Source organism: Falco cherrug, chromosome 19, assembly GCF_023634085.1.
Source record: "Falco cherrug isolate bFalChe1 chromosome 19, bFalChe1.pri, whole genome shotgun sequence".
NCBI lineage: Eukaryota > Metazoa > Chordata > Aves > Falconiformes > Falconidae > Falco > Falco cherrug.
The window spans coordinates 1,337,857-1,355,307 of record NC_073715.1 but is presented as its reverse complement, the minus strand read 5'-3'; the positions used below and the strand labels follow the sequence as shown (position 1 = coordinate 1,355,307).

General features: G+C 67.8%; 1 protein-coding gene across 1 annotated transcript; it reads right to left on the bottom strand.

Moving 5' to 3' along the window:
• Positions 1-2,959: 2,959 nt before the first annotated feature.
• On the bottom strand, positions 2,960-16,772 carry PEAR1 (platelet endothelial aggregation receptor 1). The gene is given in 24 exon segments (XM_055697198.1): positions 2,960-3,158; positions 3,602-3,713; positions 3,715-3,791; positions 5,157-5,216; positions 5,365-5,476; positions 6,477-6,592; positions 6,660-6,875; positions 6,953-7,081; positions 7,768-7,893; positions 7,991-8,137; positions 8,208-8,310; positions 8,392-8,555; positions 9,126-9,246; positions 9,688-9,702; positions 9,704-9,863; positions 10,816-11,028; positions 11,643-11,779; positions 11,873-11,987; positions 12,072-12,318; positions 13,692-13,784; positions 13,864-13,964; positions 14,746-14,841; positions 14,927-15,019; positions 16,657-16,772. Coding segments are annotated over 23 exon segments (2,904 nt in total). The 5' UTR covers position 15,019; positions 16,657-16,772; the 3' UTR covers positions 2,960-3,006.
• Positions 16,773-17,451: the final 679 nt, after the last annotated feature.

Sequence of the window (17,451 nt, the reverse complement as noted above, 5' to 3'; positions counted from 1 at the left end):
TGGGGGCCTACAGGGATCCATGCGGGGGGGGGGGTCCCAGGGCTGGGGCCCCTACAGGGATCCCTATGTGGGGGGGGGGTCCCAGGGCTGGGGGCCTACAGGGATCCATGCGGGGGGGGGGGGTCCCAGGGCTGGGGGCCTACAGGGATCCCTATGTGAGTGGGGGGGGGGTCCCAGGGCTGGGGGGCCTACAGGGATCCCTATGTGGGGGGGGGGGGGGTCCCAGGGCTGGGGCCTACAGGGATCCCTATGTGAGTGGGGGGGGGGGTCCCAGGGCTGGGGCCCTACAGGGATCCCTATGTGAGTGGGGGGGGGGGGTCCCAGGGCTGGGGGCCCTACAGGGATCCCTATGCGTGAGTGGGGGGCTGGGGGGGGGGTCCCAGGGCTGGGGGGCCTACAGGGATCCATGCGGGGGGGGGGTCCCAGGGCTGGGGGCCCTACAGGGATCCCTATGTGGGGGGGGGGTCCCAGGGCTGGGGGCCTACAGGGATCCATGCGGGGGGGGGGTCCCAGGGCTGGGGGCCTACAGGGATCCCTATGTGAGTGGGGGGGGGGGTCCAGGGCTGGGGGGCCTACAGGGATCCCTATGTGAGTGGGGAGGGGGTCCCAGGGCTGGGGGGCCTACAGGGATCCCTATGTGGGGGGGGGGGTCCCAGGGCTGGGGGCCTACAGGGGATCCCTATGTGAGTGGGGGGGGGGGTCCCAGGGCTGGGGGCCTACAGGGATCCCTATGTGAGTGGGGGGGGGTCCCAGGGCTGGGGGCCTACAGGGATCCCTATGTGGGGGGGGGGGGGTCCCCAGGGCTGGGGGCCTACAGGGATCCCTATGTGGGGGGGGGTCCCAGGGCTGGGGGCCTACAGGGATCCCTATGTGAGTGGGGGGGGGGTCCCAGGGCTGGGGGCCTACAGGGATCCCTATGTGGGGGGGGGGGGGGTCCCAGGGCTGGGGGGCCTACAGGGATCCCTATGTGGGGGGGGTCCCAGGGCTGGGGGGCCTACAGGGATCCCTATGTGAGTGGGGGGGGGGGGTCCCAGGGCTGGGGGGCCTACAGGGATCCATGCGGGGGGGGGGTCCCAGGGCTGGGGCCCTACAGGGATCCCTATGTGGGGGGGGGGGTCCCAGGGCTGGGGGCCTACAGGGATCCATGCGGGGGGGGGGTCCCCAGGGCTGGGGGCCTACAGGGATCCCCTATGTGAGTGGGGGGGGGGGGGTCCCAGGGCTGGGGGCCTACAGGGATCCCTATGTGAGTGGGGGGGGGTCCCAGGGCTGGGGGGCCTACAGGGATCCATGCGGGGGGGGGGTCCCAGGGCTGGGGCCCTACAGGGATCCCTATGTGGGGGGGCAGGGTCCCAGGGCTGGGGGCCTACAGGGATCCATGCGGGGGGGGGGTCCCAGGGCTGGGGGCCTACAGGGATCCCTATGTGAGTGGGGGGGGGGTCCCAGGGCTGGGGGGCCTACAGGGATCCCTATGTGAGTGGGGGGGGGGGGTCCCAGGGCTGGGGGCCTACAGGGATCCCTATGGGGGGGAGGGTGGTCCCAGGGCAGGGGGCACTATGGGGGGGTCTCTAGGGGAGTCTCTGGAGGGGGTCCCTATGGAGGTCACGGGGGGTGCTGGGGCTGGGGCCCTCCGGGGGTCCCTAGGGTGGTCTCCCCGGGGTGATGGAGGGTCCCCGAGTTGGGTAGCCCCCATGGGGGTCTCTATAGGAGCCTCCCTTTTGGGGGTGGGGGGGTTCATGCCTGGGGTCTTCAGGGGCTGTTAGGGGGGGGGCCCATGGGGGTCCCTACGCAGCCCCCCCGGGGGGGGGCCATGCCTGGAGGGGGGCCATGGGGGTCCCTCTGCGGTCTCCTTTGGGGGGGGGTCCCAGGTTGGGAGGGGGGTGGGGGCCATGGGGGTCCCTACGCAGCCTCCCTGGGGGGTCCCATGCCTGGGGGGGGGGGGGGTGTCCCACGCGTGGGCCGTGACCTGCCTCCGCCGCTCCGCCCCTCCCCACCGGGCAGCGCCAGGGGCGGGGCCTCGGGGGGGCTGCGGCGCGTGCGCGGGGCGGGGCCGCGGGGGGGCGGGGTTTCCGGGAGGGGCGAGGTCTCCGGGGGGCGGAGTCTCCGGGAGGGGCGGGGCCGCCCCCATGGCCACCCTGTGGCTGGAGCGGGTACGCACAGGGCAGCGGCACTGGGAGCACTGGGCCGTCACTGGGCCCTTACTGGGGCCACCACTGAGCCCTTACTGGGGCCACCTCTGGGTTTTTACTGGGGCCGCCACTTGGGCCCCTACTGGTGCCATCACTTGGGCCCTTACTGGGGCTGCCACTTGGGCCCTTACTGGTGCCACCATTTAAGCCCTTGCTGGGGCAGTCACTGGGCCCTTACTGGGGCCACCACTGAGCCCTTACTGGGGCTGCCACTAGGCTCATACTGGGGCCATCACTTGGGCCCTTACTGGTGCTGGCACCGGGTTCTTACTGGTGCCATCACTGAGCCCTTACTGGTGCCATCACTTGGGTGCTTCCTGGGGCCAGTGAGTCCTTACTGGGGCAGTCACTGGGACCTTACTGGGGCCACCACTGAGCCCTTTACTGGGGCTGCCACTAGGCTTATACTGGGACCATCACTTGGTCCCTTACTGGTGCCGGCACTGGGTCCTTACTGGTGCCACCACTGGGCTCTTACTGGTGCCATCACTTGGGCGCTTACTGGGGCCAGTGGGCCCTTACTGGTGCCATCACAGGAGCGCACTATTTACTGGGCCTTTACTGGGCCCACCATGGACCATTACTGGGCTCAGGACTGGGACGTAACCACAGCCACCACTGGCCCTTACTGGGCCCATCGCTGGACCCCCCCAGTTCCCCCAGCCCCCCCAGCCCTGCGGATCCCCCCCAGCACAGAGGCGCAGGCAGCCCGGCTCACACCGCACCCCTTTATTCAGCCCCTGCCCCCCCCCCCGACCCCCCCGAGGACAGGGACAGCCCCAGGGACCCCCCCAGCCCCTGCCCCCCCCCCCCACCCCCCTCAGCGGTCCTTCCTGCGCAGCGGCGGGGACGGGGGGTAGTGGCGGGTGGGGGGCACGTCGTAGTGGCTGGGGACGTGGCTGTTCTTGGGGGAGTCGTAATGGCTGGGGGGGGCGGCGGGGGTGACGCCTTCGGCCCCCTCGGGGCAGCTCTCTGCAGGGACAAGGAGATGCAAGGGGCTGGCCCCCCCCCCCAGGGCCACACAGCCCCTGTCACTGGGTCCCTGTCCCCCCCCCAGGGCCATGCAGCCCCCCTCACCAGGGCCATGCCCCCCCCCCAGCCATGCAGCCCCTGTCACTGGGTCCCTGCCCCCCCCCCCAGGGCCATGCAGCCCCCCCTCACCAGGGCCGTGCCCCCCCCCCAGCCATGCAGCCCCTGTCACTGGGTCTCTGTCCCCCCCCCAGGGCCATGCAGCCCCCCTCACCAGGGCCGTGTCCCCCCCCAGCCACACAGCCCCTGTCGCTGGGTCCCTGTCCCCCCCAGACCACACATCCCCCATCACTGGGTCCCTGTCCCCGCCAGGTCCATGCAGCCCCCCTCACCAGGGCCGTGTCCCCCCCCGGGCTCATGGGGCCCTGGGGACCCCCCAGCCGTACCCTCCTGGGGTGGCTCCTCCAGGTCCCCGATCTCGGCGTAGGACATCTCCCTCCGCACCGGGGATTTCATCTCCATGTAGCTGCCCTCGGGGGTCCTGGCGGTGGGGGGGGGGCAGCTCCTTGATGGTGGCGTAGGGGTTCTCGCTGGCCAGGGAGCTGGCGCTGGCCCCCAGCCCCTCCGAGGGGTGGGCTGGGGGAGAAGTAGTTGGGGGGCTCCCCATGCCAGGGAGCATGGGGAGGGGGGGCAGCTGTGTCCAGCTGTGTCCCAGGCTAGTGCCAGCCCCAGCCCCTTCCTGTCCCATCCCATCCCATCCCCATCCTATCCCCATCCCATCCCCATCCCAACTGTGTCCCATCCCCATCCCATCCCCATCCCATCCCCATCCCATCCCCATCCCAACTGTGTCCCATCCCCATCCCATCCCCATCCCATCCCCATCCCATCCCCATCCCAACTGTGTCCCATCCCCATCCCATCCCCATCCCATCCCCATCCCATCCCCATCCCATCCCCATCCCATCCCTGTCCCATCCCCATCCCATCCCCATCCCATCCCATCCCCATCCCATCCCCATTCCATCCCCATCCCCATCCCATCCCCATCCCATCCCCATCCCATCCCCATCCCAGCCGTGTCCCATCCCCATCCCATCCCTGTCCCATCCCCATCCCATCCCCATCCCAGCCGTGTCCCATCCCCATCCCAACTGTGTCCCATCCCCATCCCATCCCCATCCACCCCAGCCATGTCCCATCCCCATCCCATCCCAGCCGTGTCCCATCCCCATCCCATCCCCATCCCAACTGTGTCCCATCCCCATCCCATCCCCATCCACCCCAGCCATGTCCCATCCCCATCCCATCCCAGCCGTGTCCCATCCCCATCCCATCCCCATCCCAACTGTGTCCCATCCCCATCCCATCCCCATCCACCCCAGCCATGTCCCATCCCCATCCCATCCCAGCCGTGTCCCATCCCCATCCCATCCCCATCCCAACTGTGTGCCATCCTTATCCCATCCCCATCCCAACTGTGTCCCATCCCCATCCCAGCCGTGTCCCATCCCAGCCGTGTCCCATCCCCATCCCATCCCCATCCCATCCCCATCCCAGCTGTGTCCCATCCCCATCACATCCCCTTCCCGGCCGTGCCCCATCCTTATCCCATCCCCGTCCCATCCCCTTCCATCCCCATCCCAGCCACATCCCATCCCTGTCCCATCCTGCCCGTGTCCCAGCCCTGTCCCATTCCCATCCCACACCCATCCCAGCCATTTTCCATCCCTATCCCAGCCCTGTCCCAGCCCTATAGCTGTGTCCCATCGCCATCCCAGTCATGTCCCATCCCAGCCCTATCCTAGCCTTGTCCCATCCCCATCCCATCCCATCCCATCCTTTTCCCATCCCACCCCATCCCATCCCACCCCACCCCATCCCATCCCATCCCATCCCCATCCCTTCCCCATCTCAGCCCAGTCCCTTCTCCATCCCAATCCCATCCCCATCCTTTTCCCATCCCATCCCCATCCCATCCTCCGCACCACCCCCCCATACCTTTGCCCTCCTGCTTCCCCAGGCTGCAGCTGTAGCTGTAGCTCCGGTCCAGCTGCCCCCCTGCAACAGAGCAGGTTTTGGGGGTCCCCCCCAGCTCCATCCTCACTCCCAACCCAGCCCAGAACCGTCCTGGCAGGTCCTGAGCTGGGGGGAACCAGGCACCCACTCCTCTCCAGGTCCCCTGGGTGCTGCCCCCCCCGCCCCTTACCCCTGGGGCCCAGGGCCGGTGCCCCCAGGTGCTTCCAGCCGGGGGGCAGCGTGACGTGTCCTTCGGGGCCATGGGGTCTCTCAGCGCCGGGGAAGAGCGGGGTGCTGGGCGCCTGCAGCCCCAACAGGGGGTGGGTGGGCCACAAGGCTCCTGGCAGGGGTGCTGTGCCACACCGTGGTGCGCCATGGTGCACCATACACCACCACGCTGCACCATGGAGCACCACAGTGCGCCGTGCAACACCGTGGTGCACCATGGTACATGATACTGCACCATGTAACACCACAGCGCACTGTGCAGCGCCATAGTGCACTGTGCAACACCGTGCTGCACCATGTAACACCGCAATGCACCATGTAACACCATGCTGCACAATGCAATACCATTGTGCACTGTGCAACACCACACGGCACTATCGACCACCATAATGCACCGTGCAACACTTGCTGCACTGTGCAGCATCATGCTGTGCCATACAGCACCGTGCTGCACCATGTAACACCGCAATGCACTGTGCAAAACCACAGCGCACCGTGCAGCACCACAGTGTGCTGTGCAAAACCACAGTGCACCGTGCAACACCGTGCTGCATCATGCCACACTGTGCTGCACCATGCAACACCACACTGTCCCGTGCAAACCCACGGCGCACTGTGCACCACCACAGCGCGTTGTGCACCACTACGGCACATCATGCACCACCACAGTGTGTTGTGCACCACCACGGCACATTATGCACCACGGTGGCACATCATGCACCACCACGGCACATTGTGCACCACCGTGGCACATCATGCACCACCACAGCACATCATGCACTACCACAGCGTGTCATGCACCACCACAGCATGTCATGCACCACCACGGCACATCATGCAAACCCACGGTGTGTTGTGCACCACCATGGCACATTGTGCACCACCATGGTGTGTCGTGCACCACTGTGGCACATCATGCACCACCACGGCTCGTCATGCACCACGGCGGCACATGGTGCACCACCACAGCACATGGTGCACCGCCACAGTGTGTCATGCACCACTGTGGCACATCATGCACCACGGCGGCACATGGTGCACCACGGCGGCACGCTGCCTGGCGCCACGTCGTACCTTGAGGGAGCTGGCTCTGTCCTGGGCGCTGGAGCCGGGGGGTGGCAGCGTGCACTGGGACAGCGTGTGGTAGCTGGGGTTGGAGTAGTAGTGTGCGTGGTGGCTCGGTGGCACGTCTGGGGGGACAGGCATTAGCTCAGTGCAGCGGGGCCACCGCGGCCGCAGCCGGGCCACCGGGCTCACCTGGCACCACGTAGTCGGAGGTGTCGGTCGGGCCCGCCGTGTACGCCACGGCCAGGTGCCGGCTGGCCTTCCCCTTCCGCCGGTGATGGTAGCACAGCACCACGGCCACCACGGCCACCAGCAAGGCCACCAGGGCCACCAGGCTGAGCACCAGCCCCAGGGAGCTGTAGGCTGCCGGCGGGGCGGGCACGATGGTGTAGGGCTGCTCGGGGGTGCCTATAGGGTGGGGGGGTGACGGTCCTTAGGGTGGGGCAGGGACCCCCGGGGGGGCCCCAGGCTCTGCACCCACTCACCAGCATCGCAGTGGGGCCCGATCCTGCCCGGGGCGCAGGGGCACGTCCCACTGGCGGGGTGGCAGGTGGCGTTGTGGGGGCAGCGGCAGAGCTGGTCACACTGCAGCCCGAAGGTCCCGGGGGGGCAGGCTGGGGGCACAGGGGGTAGGGAGCCACAGCCATACTGCCCAGCACCCTATAGCCCCATACTGGGACGATATAGCCCCATACCGGGACCATGTAGCTCCATACTGGGACCATATAGCTCCATACTGGGACCATAGAGCTCCACACTGGGCCCATATAGCTCCACACTGGAACCATACAGCTCCATACCGGAACCATAGAGCTCCATACTGGGCCCATACAGCTCCATACTGGACCCATACAGCTCCATAGCGGAACCATAGAGCTCCATACTGGAACCATACAGCTCCATACCGAGCCCATACAGCTCCATACTGGACCCATACAGCTCCATACTGGGCCCATACAGCTCCATACCGGATCCATAGAGCTCCATACTGGGCCCATACGGCTCCATACAGGACCAATACGGCTCCATACTGAGCCCATAGAGCTCCATACTGGGCCCATACATCTCCATACCGGGCCAATATAGCTCCATACTGGGCCCATACAGCTCCATTCTAGGACCACACAGCTCCATACTGGAACCATACAGCTCCATACTGGGCCCATACAGCTCCACTGCAGTGCCAGGCAGGTGCCCCCGCTGCCCCCCAGAAGCCGGGGGTGCTGGCTGGTGGGGCTGGGCTCAGCTGCACTCCCCACTGCCCCCCCTGCCCCCCCTGCCCCCCCTGCCCCCCACTCACGCTGGTCGCAGCGGGGGCCGTGCCAGCCGGGGGCGCAGAGGCAGGAGCCGTTGGCGGGGTGGCAGGAGCCGTGGGCGCAGGAGCAGCTCAGGGCGCAGCGTTTGCCGTAGCGCCCAGCTGGGCAGGCTGGGGTGACACGAGCGCGGCCGGTCTCAGCCCAGGGGTCACCGGGTGGGCGTCGGGCCCAACCCGTAGCAATTTTGGGGGGAAGGGGGGCACTCACGGCGCTGGCAGGTGGGCCCGCGGTACCCTGGGGGGCAGGTGCAGGATCCATCCTGGGGCGAGCAGGCGGCCCCGTTGCGGCAGGCGCAGGGCATGCGGCACCCATCACCCCAGGAGCCGTGGGGACAGCGCTGCTTGCACTGCGGCCCTGCCAGGAGGATGAGGGATGAAGGCCAGGGGCATGGCGGGGGGGTCCTCCCACCCCAGACCCCCCTTACCTGTCCAGCCGGGCAGGCAGCGGCACTCTCCGGTCACCGCATCGCAGCCGTCGGCGTAGGCGCAGTCGCATCGCTGCCGGCAGCCCACCCCGAATGTCCCATTCTGGGGGACGGGGACAGGACAGGGGGGTCAGCGGGGGGCTGGTGGCACCGACTCCCTGTGTGGACAGCAGGTAGGACTCACCAGGCAGGGCTGCAGGCAGCGGGGACCCTGCCAGCCCGGGGGGCAAGTGCAGGCGCCGCTCTGGGGGTCACAGGTAGCCCCCTGGGCGCACTCGCAGCTTCGGTTGCAGCCGGCACCCCAAGTCCCGGTGGGACACGGCACGGAACAGTCGGATCCGTGCCAGCCTGGGGGACAGAGGGGTGGGCACGGGGGGGGGATGAGGACCCCATGGGGTGGGGACAGGGACCCCACAGGGTGGGCAAGGGGGTGGGGATGGGGACCCCACGGGGTGGGCACAGGGGTGGGGATGAGAACCCTACGGGGTGGGCATGGGGGTGGGATGGGGTGGGCACGGGAGTGGGGATGGGGACCCCACAGGGTGGGAATGGGGGTGGGGGTGGGGACGTGGACCCCACAGGGAGGGCACGGGGATGGGGATGGTGACCTCACGGGGTGGGGGCAGAGACCCCACAGGTTGGGCAAGGGGGTGGGGATGGAGACTCCATGGGGTGGGCACGGGACCGGGGACCGGGACCCCACGGTGTGAGCACAGGGGTGAGGATGGGGACCCCACAGGGTGGGCACGGGGGTGGGGATGGTGACCCCACGGGGTGGGGGCAGGGACCCCACAGGTTGGCCAGGGGGGTGGGGATGGGGACCCCATGGGGTGGGCATGGCAGTGGGGATGGAGACTCCATGGGGTGGGCATGGAAATGGAGACGGGACCCCCGCCACCCACCCTGGGGTGCACCCACCTTCCTTGCAGAAGCAGGAGCCGTCGAGGGGGGAGCAGGCAAGGGAGTGCTGGCAGGAGCAGCGCCCCGAGCAGTTTGTCCCGAAGGTGTCGGGGGGGCACAGGGAGGAGCAGTGCTCATCCTGGAGGGGGGGGGGGGGGGGGGAGGTAAAAGACTTCCAGACAGCTGGGACCCCCAGCCAGGACTGGGGACCCCCCCATCCATCCCTTGGTCTCCTGGTGCTTGGAGGGAGAGTGGGTGACCCCAAACCCCCGTCTTCCATGGGAACCCCAAGCTGCCCCCCAGGGGTGCCCGAACGGCCATGACCACCCCCCCAAGGGATGCCCACGTGCCCATGCATCCCCCCACCCTGGGATGCTCAGACCCCCCCCATGCTCCCCCAGGACCACCCAGACCCCCTCATGCTCCCCCCCAGAAGCACCCAGACCCCCTCATTCTCCCCCCAGGACCCTCCCCAACATTTGCCCCCAGGATCACCCAGCCACCCCACCCCCCTCCCCCTACGGATGCTCAGGACCCCCTGTGCTCCCCGCGCTGCCCCAGCCCCCCCATGCCCCCGCACCGTGTAGCCGGGGGGGGCAGCGGCAGCGGCCGGTGGTCCCATCGCAGACCCCCCCATGCAGGCAGAGGCAGGCCTGCAGGCAGCCGGCCCCGAAGGAGCCGGGGGGGCAACTCTCGTTGCAGAAGAGCCCAGCCCAGCCGGGGTGGCAGATGCACTCCCCCAGCAAGGGGTGGCAGCTGGGGGGGGCAACGCTCAGCACACCAGTGCTCCCAGTATGGGGCACTGGCTGTGCTGGGAAGGGGCTTTGCAAATGGGTGGGGGTCTTCCTAGCCACCTGGCCAGCTTGCTTGGTGAGGAGGCTGAGGGGGGACAAGGATGTTGGTGGGTAGGCGAGGATGTTGGGGGACAGGCGAGGAGGCCGGGGGGACATGGGGATGCTGGGGGGGGTGTGAGTATTTTGGGGAACAGGTGAGGATCCTGGGGGTGTGAGGATGCTGGGGGGCACGGATGCTGGGTGGGCGAGAAATCTGGGGGACAAGCAAGGATGCTGGGGGTGTGAGGGTACTGGAGGGGTGGTGAGGATTTTGGGGGACAAGTGAGGATGCTTGGGGGGTGTGAGGATGCTGAGGGGGGCACAAAGATGCTGGGGGTGTGAGGATGCTGGGGGGGCACTAGGACGCCGGGGGTGTGAGGATGCTGGGGGAATGCTGGGGGGGGTGAGGATGCTGGAGGTGTGAGGTTTCTGGGGGAGGAGGATGCTGCGGGGATGCAAGGATGCTGGGGGGGGGGGGTGGTGAGGATGCTGGGGGGATGGACGCTGGGGGGCATGAGGACGTTGGAGGTGTGAGGATGCTGGGGGGATGCGAGGATGTGGTGGGCATGAGGATGCTGGGGGTGTGAGGATGCTGGGGAAGGGGTGGTGTGAGGATGCTGGGGGGATGCTAGGATGCTGGGAGGGTGAGGATGCTAGGGGTGTGAGAATGTTGGGGGGATGCTGAGGGGTGAGGATGCTGGTGGGGGTGAGGATGCTGGTGGGGGTGAGGATGCTGGGGGGGGTGAGGATGCTGGAGGAGTGCGAGGATGCTGGAGGAGTGCGAGGATGCTGGGGGTGAGGATGCTGGGTGTAGGCGAGGTGGGCAGGCGAGGATGCTGGGGGTGCCGGGGGGGGGGGTGGGGGGTTGTCCCTACCTCTGGCTGTGCTGTGGGTGGCAGAGGCAGCGGTTCTGGCAGTGGAGGCCGTAGAGGCCGGGCAGGCAGCGGCGCTCCTGGCAGCGGCTGCCCTGGAAGCCGGGCTGGCACAGGCAGCCCCCGTCCACGTGGAAGCAATGCCCCCCGTTGGCACAGTCGCAGCTCTCCTGGCAGTCCTGCCCGTAGCGCCCCACCGGGCACCGCTCCCGGCACCTGCGGGGACACAGCCGCCCCCCAGGAGCTGAGGTGGCTCCCGGACACCCCCCCTGCCCCCACTGCTGCCCCTGGCTGAGGCCGTGCAGCTCATGGCATGCCAGGCGGGGGGAGCGGGGGTGGTCCTGCCTGCAGGGCCCTGGTGCCAGCGGGAGGGGGGGGCTCAGTGGCCCCGACCCCACGTGCCTCGTCCCCGTGTGCCCCGGTCTCCATCTGCCCTTTGCCCCAAGTGCCCTGTCCCCACGTGTCACAGCCCCCTGACCCCCAGCCCTCAGTCCCCTGTGCCACCAAACCCCCCTATCCCCCATCTGCCTGCCCCCCAAGCCCCCCGTGCCCCCAATCCCCCATCCCATCGTACCCCCATCCCTCTGCCCCCCCAGCTCCATGTGCCCCACGGCCCCCTGTCCCCTCAGCCCCCTGTGCATCCATTCACCCCCATCCCTCTGCCCCCAATCCCCCCATCGCACCGTACCCCCACCCCTCTCCCCCCGCAGCCCCCTGTGACACCCAGCCCACATCCCCCGGCACCCCCCACCCCCTGTGCCCCCAAGCCCCCTCCAGCCCCCTGGCCCCCAGCCCCTCCAATCCCCCCCAGCCCCCTGGCCCTCTCTCACTGCTCTCCGGTGAAGCCGGGGGCACACTGGCAGTGCCCCCCCCGGGGGTCGCAGTGGCCCCCGTTATGGCAGCGACACTCGCCCTGGCAGCCGGGGCCGAAGTGCCCAGGGGGGCACGGCACGGAGCAGATCTCCCCCTGCAAAGGTGCACCGGGCTCAGCAGGGGAAACTGAGGCAGGCACCGCGTTTGGGGGCCCGGGGGGAGGGGGGGGGGGTCGCAGCCAACCTACCATCCATCCATGGGGGCAGACGCAGGCACCGGTGCCGTGGGGGTGGCAGATGCCCCCGTTCTGGCAGGGGCAGGGGGTGTCACAGGGTGTCCCTTCGGGGCAGGGCACCTCACAGCTGCAGCAGGGGGCAAGGGGTGAGTGGGACCCCCAGCTGGGGGGTGCTGGGGGGGGGGGCACAGGGTGAGGAGCCCCTACTCACAGGGGGCCGGCCAGCCCCGGGGGGCAGAGGCAGGCGCCGGTGGAGGTGTTACAGGGGGCTTGGTGGTGGCAGGGGCAGGGCAGGCGGCAGCCCTGGCCGTAGGTGCCGGGGGGACACGGCTGGTGGCACAGAGGGTCGGCGAAGCCAGGGGGGCAGGAGCAGACCCCCGTCAGGGGGTCGCAGGGGGCCCCGTGGTGGCAGTCGCAGCGATGCCCGCAGCCCGGCCCCCATGACTGCTGGTCACACTCTGCACGGGGGAGACCACCAGCCCCATCCATCCAGCCCCAGCCCGTCTTCATCCTGATCCCAGCCCCAGCCCATCCTCATCCTTTCTCCATTCCCACCTTGTCCCCAGCCCAGTCCAGCCCCGTCCAGCCCATACCAGCGCCATCTCCTCCCCATCCTATCCACATCCTACCTGCATCCCTATCTTATGTCCATCCAGATCTCCACCCCTATCCTGACCCATTCCCATCCCATCCTCATTTCCATCCCCATCTCATACCTGTCCCATCCTAATCTCTCCCCATCCCAATCCCTCCCAGTCATTCCCATTCCCATCTCCACCCCATGCACATCCCATCCCAATCCCATCCCCAGCCCATTCTCTGTCCCCAGCCCATTCTCCATCTCATTCCCTGTCCCCATTATACTCTCAACCCCTTTCCCAGTCCCATCCATATCTGACCCACATCCCAATCCCATCTCCATCCCATTCCTTGTCCCCATCCCATTCCCATCCCCCATCCCATTCCCTGCCCCTATTCTATTCTCCATTGCCATCCCAGTCCCATCTATATCCCATCCCATCCCAATCCCATCTCCATCCAACTCTCCATCTCCATCCCACACATATCCCATCCCCATCCCACTCCCTGTCCCCATTCTGTTCTCAGTCCCCATCCCAGTCCCATCTATATCCCATCCCCATCCCAATCCCATCTCCATCTGATTCTCCACCCCCATCCCAGCCCCACCTCCATCCCATACGTATCCCATCCCAGTCCCATCCCCATCCCATTCCCTGCCCCTATTCTATTCTCCATTGCCATCCCAGTCCCATCCATATCCCATCCCCATCCCAATCCCTTCCCATCCAGTTCTCCACCCCCATCCCATCCCCATCTCCATCCCACATGTATCCCATCCCATCCCAGTCTCATCCACATTTCATCCCCATCCCACTCCCATCCCCATCCCATTCCCTGTCCCCATTCTATCCTCAATCCCTGTCCCAGTCCCATCCATATTCCATCCCATCCCAATCCCATCTCCATCTGATTCTCCACCCCCATCCCATCCCCATCTCCATCCCACACGTATCCCATCCCAGTCTCACCCACATTCCATCCCCATCCCACTCCCATTCCCATCCCACTCCCTGTCCCCATTCTATTCTCAATCCCCATCCCAGTCCCATCCACATCCCAGTCCCATCCCAGTACCATTCCCTGTCCCCATCCATACCCCATCCCCCTGATCCCAATCCCAGCGCCGATGACCCACCAGCAGGCCCCACCGCAGGCTGCCCAGCCCTCCCAGCAGACACGCTGCCCCTCCCTGCCCCCCAGCTGGGGGTCCCCCCGCCCCCCCCCCAGCCCCCCGGCCCCCATTCCTCACCGCTGGAGCAGTCGGAGCCGCGCCAGCCTGGCTCGCACTGGCAGAGGTCGGGGGCTACGCACCGGCCGTGGATGCACTCCTGGGTGCAGCGCGCTGGGAGGACACGGGTGGGGGGTGCTGAGCCAGGATCGGGCCCCCGGGACCCCCCACTCGCCCCACTCGCTCCACTCACGGACGCAGGCGTCGCGGCTCTCGTAGTAGCCCAGGCAGCACTGGTAGCGCCGGCGGTACTCGGTGCGGATGGCCTGGCGGTACTCGGTGCGGTACGCGATCCTGCACCCCCCGGCGCCGTCATGGGGGGCACAGCACCACGCCAGCCCCCCAGGGCCGTGGGGACACCCCACAGCGGGACAGCCCCACGCCAGCCCACCCATGGCCAAGGGGACACCTCAAAGCGGGACAACCCCCTCCAGCCCCCCCATAGCCATAGGGTCACCCCACAGTGGGACACCCCCCCATAGCCATGGGGACACCCCCCTTCCAGCCCCCCCATAGCCATAGGGTCACCCCACAGTGGGACACCCCCCCATAGCCATGGGGACACCCCCCTTCCAGCCCCCCCACAGCCATAGGGTCACCCCACAGCGGGACATCCCCCCATAGCCATGGGGACACCCCCCTTCCAGCCCCCCCATAGCCATAGGGTCACTCCACAGCGGGACACCCCCATTCCAGCCCCTCATAGCCATAGGGTCACCCCACAGCGGGACATCCCCCCATAGCCATGGGGACATCCCCCCTTCCAGCACCCCATAGCCATAGGGTCACCCCACAGCGGGACATCCCCCCATAGCCATGGGGACATCCCCCCTTCCAGCACCCCATAGCCATAGGGTCACCCCACAGCGGGACATCCCCCCATAGCCATGGGGACATCCCCCCTTCCAGCACCCCATAGCCATAGGGTCACCCCACAGCGGGACATCCCCCCATAGCCATGGGGACACCCCAGTGGGACACCCCCCTTCCAGCCCCCCCATAGCCATAGGGTCACCCCCCAGTGAGACACCCCCCATCGCCATGGGTGTCCCCCCAGCCCCTCAGGGCTCCCCACCTCTGCTGCAGGCAGGGCAGGGGGGACCCCGGGCAGGGCTGGGTGGGGGGCACAACGTGGGGTTTGGTGTAGGACTCCTTCACCGCCGCCGTGAAGCTGCCGCAGGAGAGGACACGAGGTGACGGTAGGTCCTGGCCAGGGGGGGGCCCCAGCACCCCCTCCCCAATCCCCCCAGTCCTACCTCTCCCAGTAGCTGCAGACGTTGGGGTCACTGGGGCGGAGGGCGGCCAGGAGCCAGACCTGCACCGCCAGCACCGTGGCCCGCAGCACCATCCTGCGTGGGGAAGATGATGGCTTCGCCCTCTGCCTCGCCTCATTCCCGCTCCCCACCCACCGCCCCCAGCTCCGGCGCAGGATCCAGCTCCCCCCGGAGCTGCCTTCGCATTCCTCCATCCATAGGAACAGCCCCCACCCCGGCCCCGCTGCCCCCCCGCCCCAGCACTGCCCCGTGCCGAGGGGAAACTGAGGCACAGCCGCTCCCCAGCCTGGGTGGCCCCACATAGCCTCATCCCAGCATCCCGAACAACCCCACGGCCACATCCTGGCATCACCATGACTTTTCCCACCGCATCCCACCCCGGGGTGGGATGCTGCCGGAGGGGGGGGACGCGGGGTGCCGGGGCGGAGTTCGGCACAGCGGCTCCAGCTCTGGCGTGATGCCCCATGGCCCCATTTCAACCCGTTTCGTGTTTATTCCCAGTTGCGTTTCCCAGATCCGTCGGCTTCTTGCTCAACCCAGAGAGGGTCCGGCTTTGCCAGGGCGGCTCTGGGATCACTGCCAGCCTGGGGGCCGGGAATGGGGCAACAACGAGCCCCCCAAGCCTGTGGTGCCGTGTTTACCGGGACGCGTGAGGCAGGAGGAAACAGAGGTTTCCTGGTCGGCACAGCTGGATTTACGGCCCTTTCCATGCTGCTCCGGCCATGGGACACCCCAAAGGTGCTGCCCACCCGCCCCCCAGGTCCATCCCTCTCTTTGCCATGGCTCGGGTTGTGGTTTGGGACCAAACAGGGGGTGGGGGAAGGAAAGGAGGGACCCCTCTTATCCCAGAGCCGCTGGGTTTGGGTGGAAAAAATGTTTAGTGGGAGTTTCCCCCATTTCCCTTCGGCAGTGAGGAATTAATTGCTCATCAGCAGGCGGAATTCCCTCCCCTAAACCCTACGGGGGGGGGGAGAGCCAGGGGGGACCCCTCCCCACCCCTTCCCATGGCCCCATCCCCTACTCCGGCAATGTGGGGGGCCAGGGGGTCCCAGTGCTCCTGTGGACAATTCCTGGGAGATGCTGGCAGGAAAACGGAGGAGACATCAAAACATGCCGGGGGGCCCCATCTGCTCATCGCTGGGGGGGGCAGCTGCGGGGAAGAGCCCCCCCCCCCCCCCGCCCAGGTCACCACTGCAAGAGACCCCCCAAGAGCTGGTGCTCCCCACCCATGGGTGCCCCCAAGCACCCCCCAGGCAGGGCGGGCAGCATCCCCCACCAGTGATGGGGTGCTATGACTCAACACCACCAGCATGGGGTGGCACCAGGGACCAGCCCTGCCCCACCCCGGGGGGGGGACACGGTGCTGGGCCCCCCCCAGAGCCACTATCTCTGCCCTGGAACTTCCTCCAGCACAACCCGAGGGCTGACGCGTTTCCTTGGGGGGCTGCGCACCCCCAGGAACAGGGGTGGGGTGGGGGTGGGGGGTGGGAGGCAAAGGTCAAGGTCAGGGTCAGCAATGGGTCACCACAAGGTGTCACGGCACCATCCCCCACCCCATCTGCTGTGTCCCCCCCATCCCCTCGCCTTGGCTGTGGGAACGTGTGATGTCCCCATGCTCCCTGCCATGGCACTGGGGACTATCCCCTCTGGCAACCCCCCCAAAGGCACCGCCACCGCTCGGGGTGCCCCAGGCTGGGGACAGTGGCACTGACCTGGCCGGGGGCCTCGGCGGCGCAGGGTCGGGGTGCGGGAGCCCCCCACGCGGGGCTGGCTGGCCGGTGGGCTCGGCCGTCGGAAGCGGAGGGAGGGCCGGAGCCGCGCTCAGGAAGTTTGGACGCGGAGACGACTACGGAAAAGGGAAAAAAAAAAAAATATTAACTTCTTTTCTTTTTTTCTTTTTTTTTTTTTTTTTTTTTTTGCTTTTCTGGCCACAAACCAGCGGGTTTTGGAACGGCGGCATCGCCACGCTGCTCCCACATGGTGCAGGGTGAGGAGGGGGTCTGTGGGGACACCCCACCGTGGTCCCCCTGGCCAGGTCACGGTGCTGGAGGGTGTCCCTGTCCCCTGAGGGCTCTCTGGGGACCCGCGACCCCCTGGGCAGTGGGGCCAGCCCTGCCTGCCCCATGGCTGGTGGCTGCAGGACTCTGCACCGGAGCAGTTGGAGAGCGTGGCACCGCATGGCACCGCATGGCACCGCATGGCACCGCACGGCACCGCACAGCACCGCATGGCACTGCACGGCACCGCATGGCACCGCACAGCACTGCATGGCACCGCATGGCACCGGCACCACACCGCATCGCCGAAGGTGGGGAGCTCTGCACCTACCCCCAGCTTCTTCTCCCTGGAGGTCCCCACCCAGCACTGGCACCCATGGGTGCAGGTCTGGAGCTGAGGTGTCCCACTGGGCAGGGGCAAGTGGCCGGGACCCCCAGCCAAGGGGCTGCTGCGCTCGTGCCAAGGGGCAGCGGGGACGCGGTTCCTTCAGCTTAACAGCATGGGGCTGG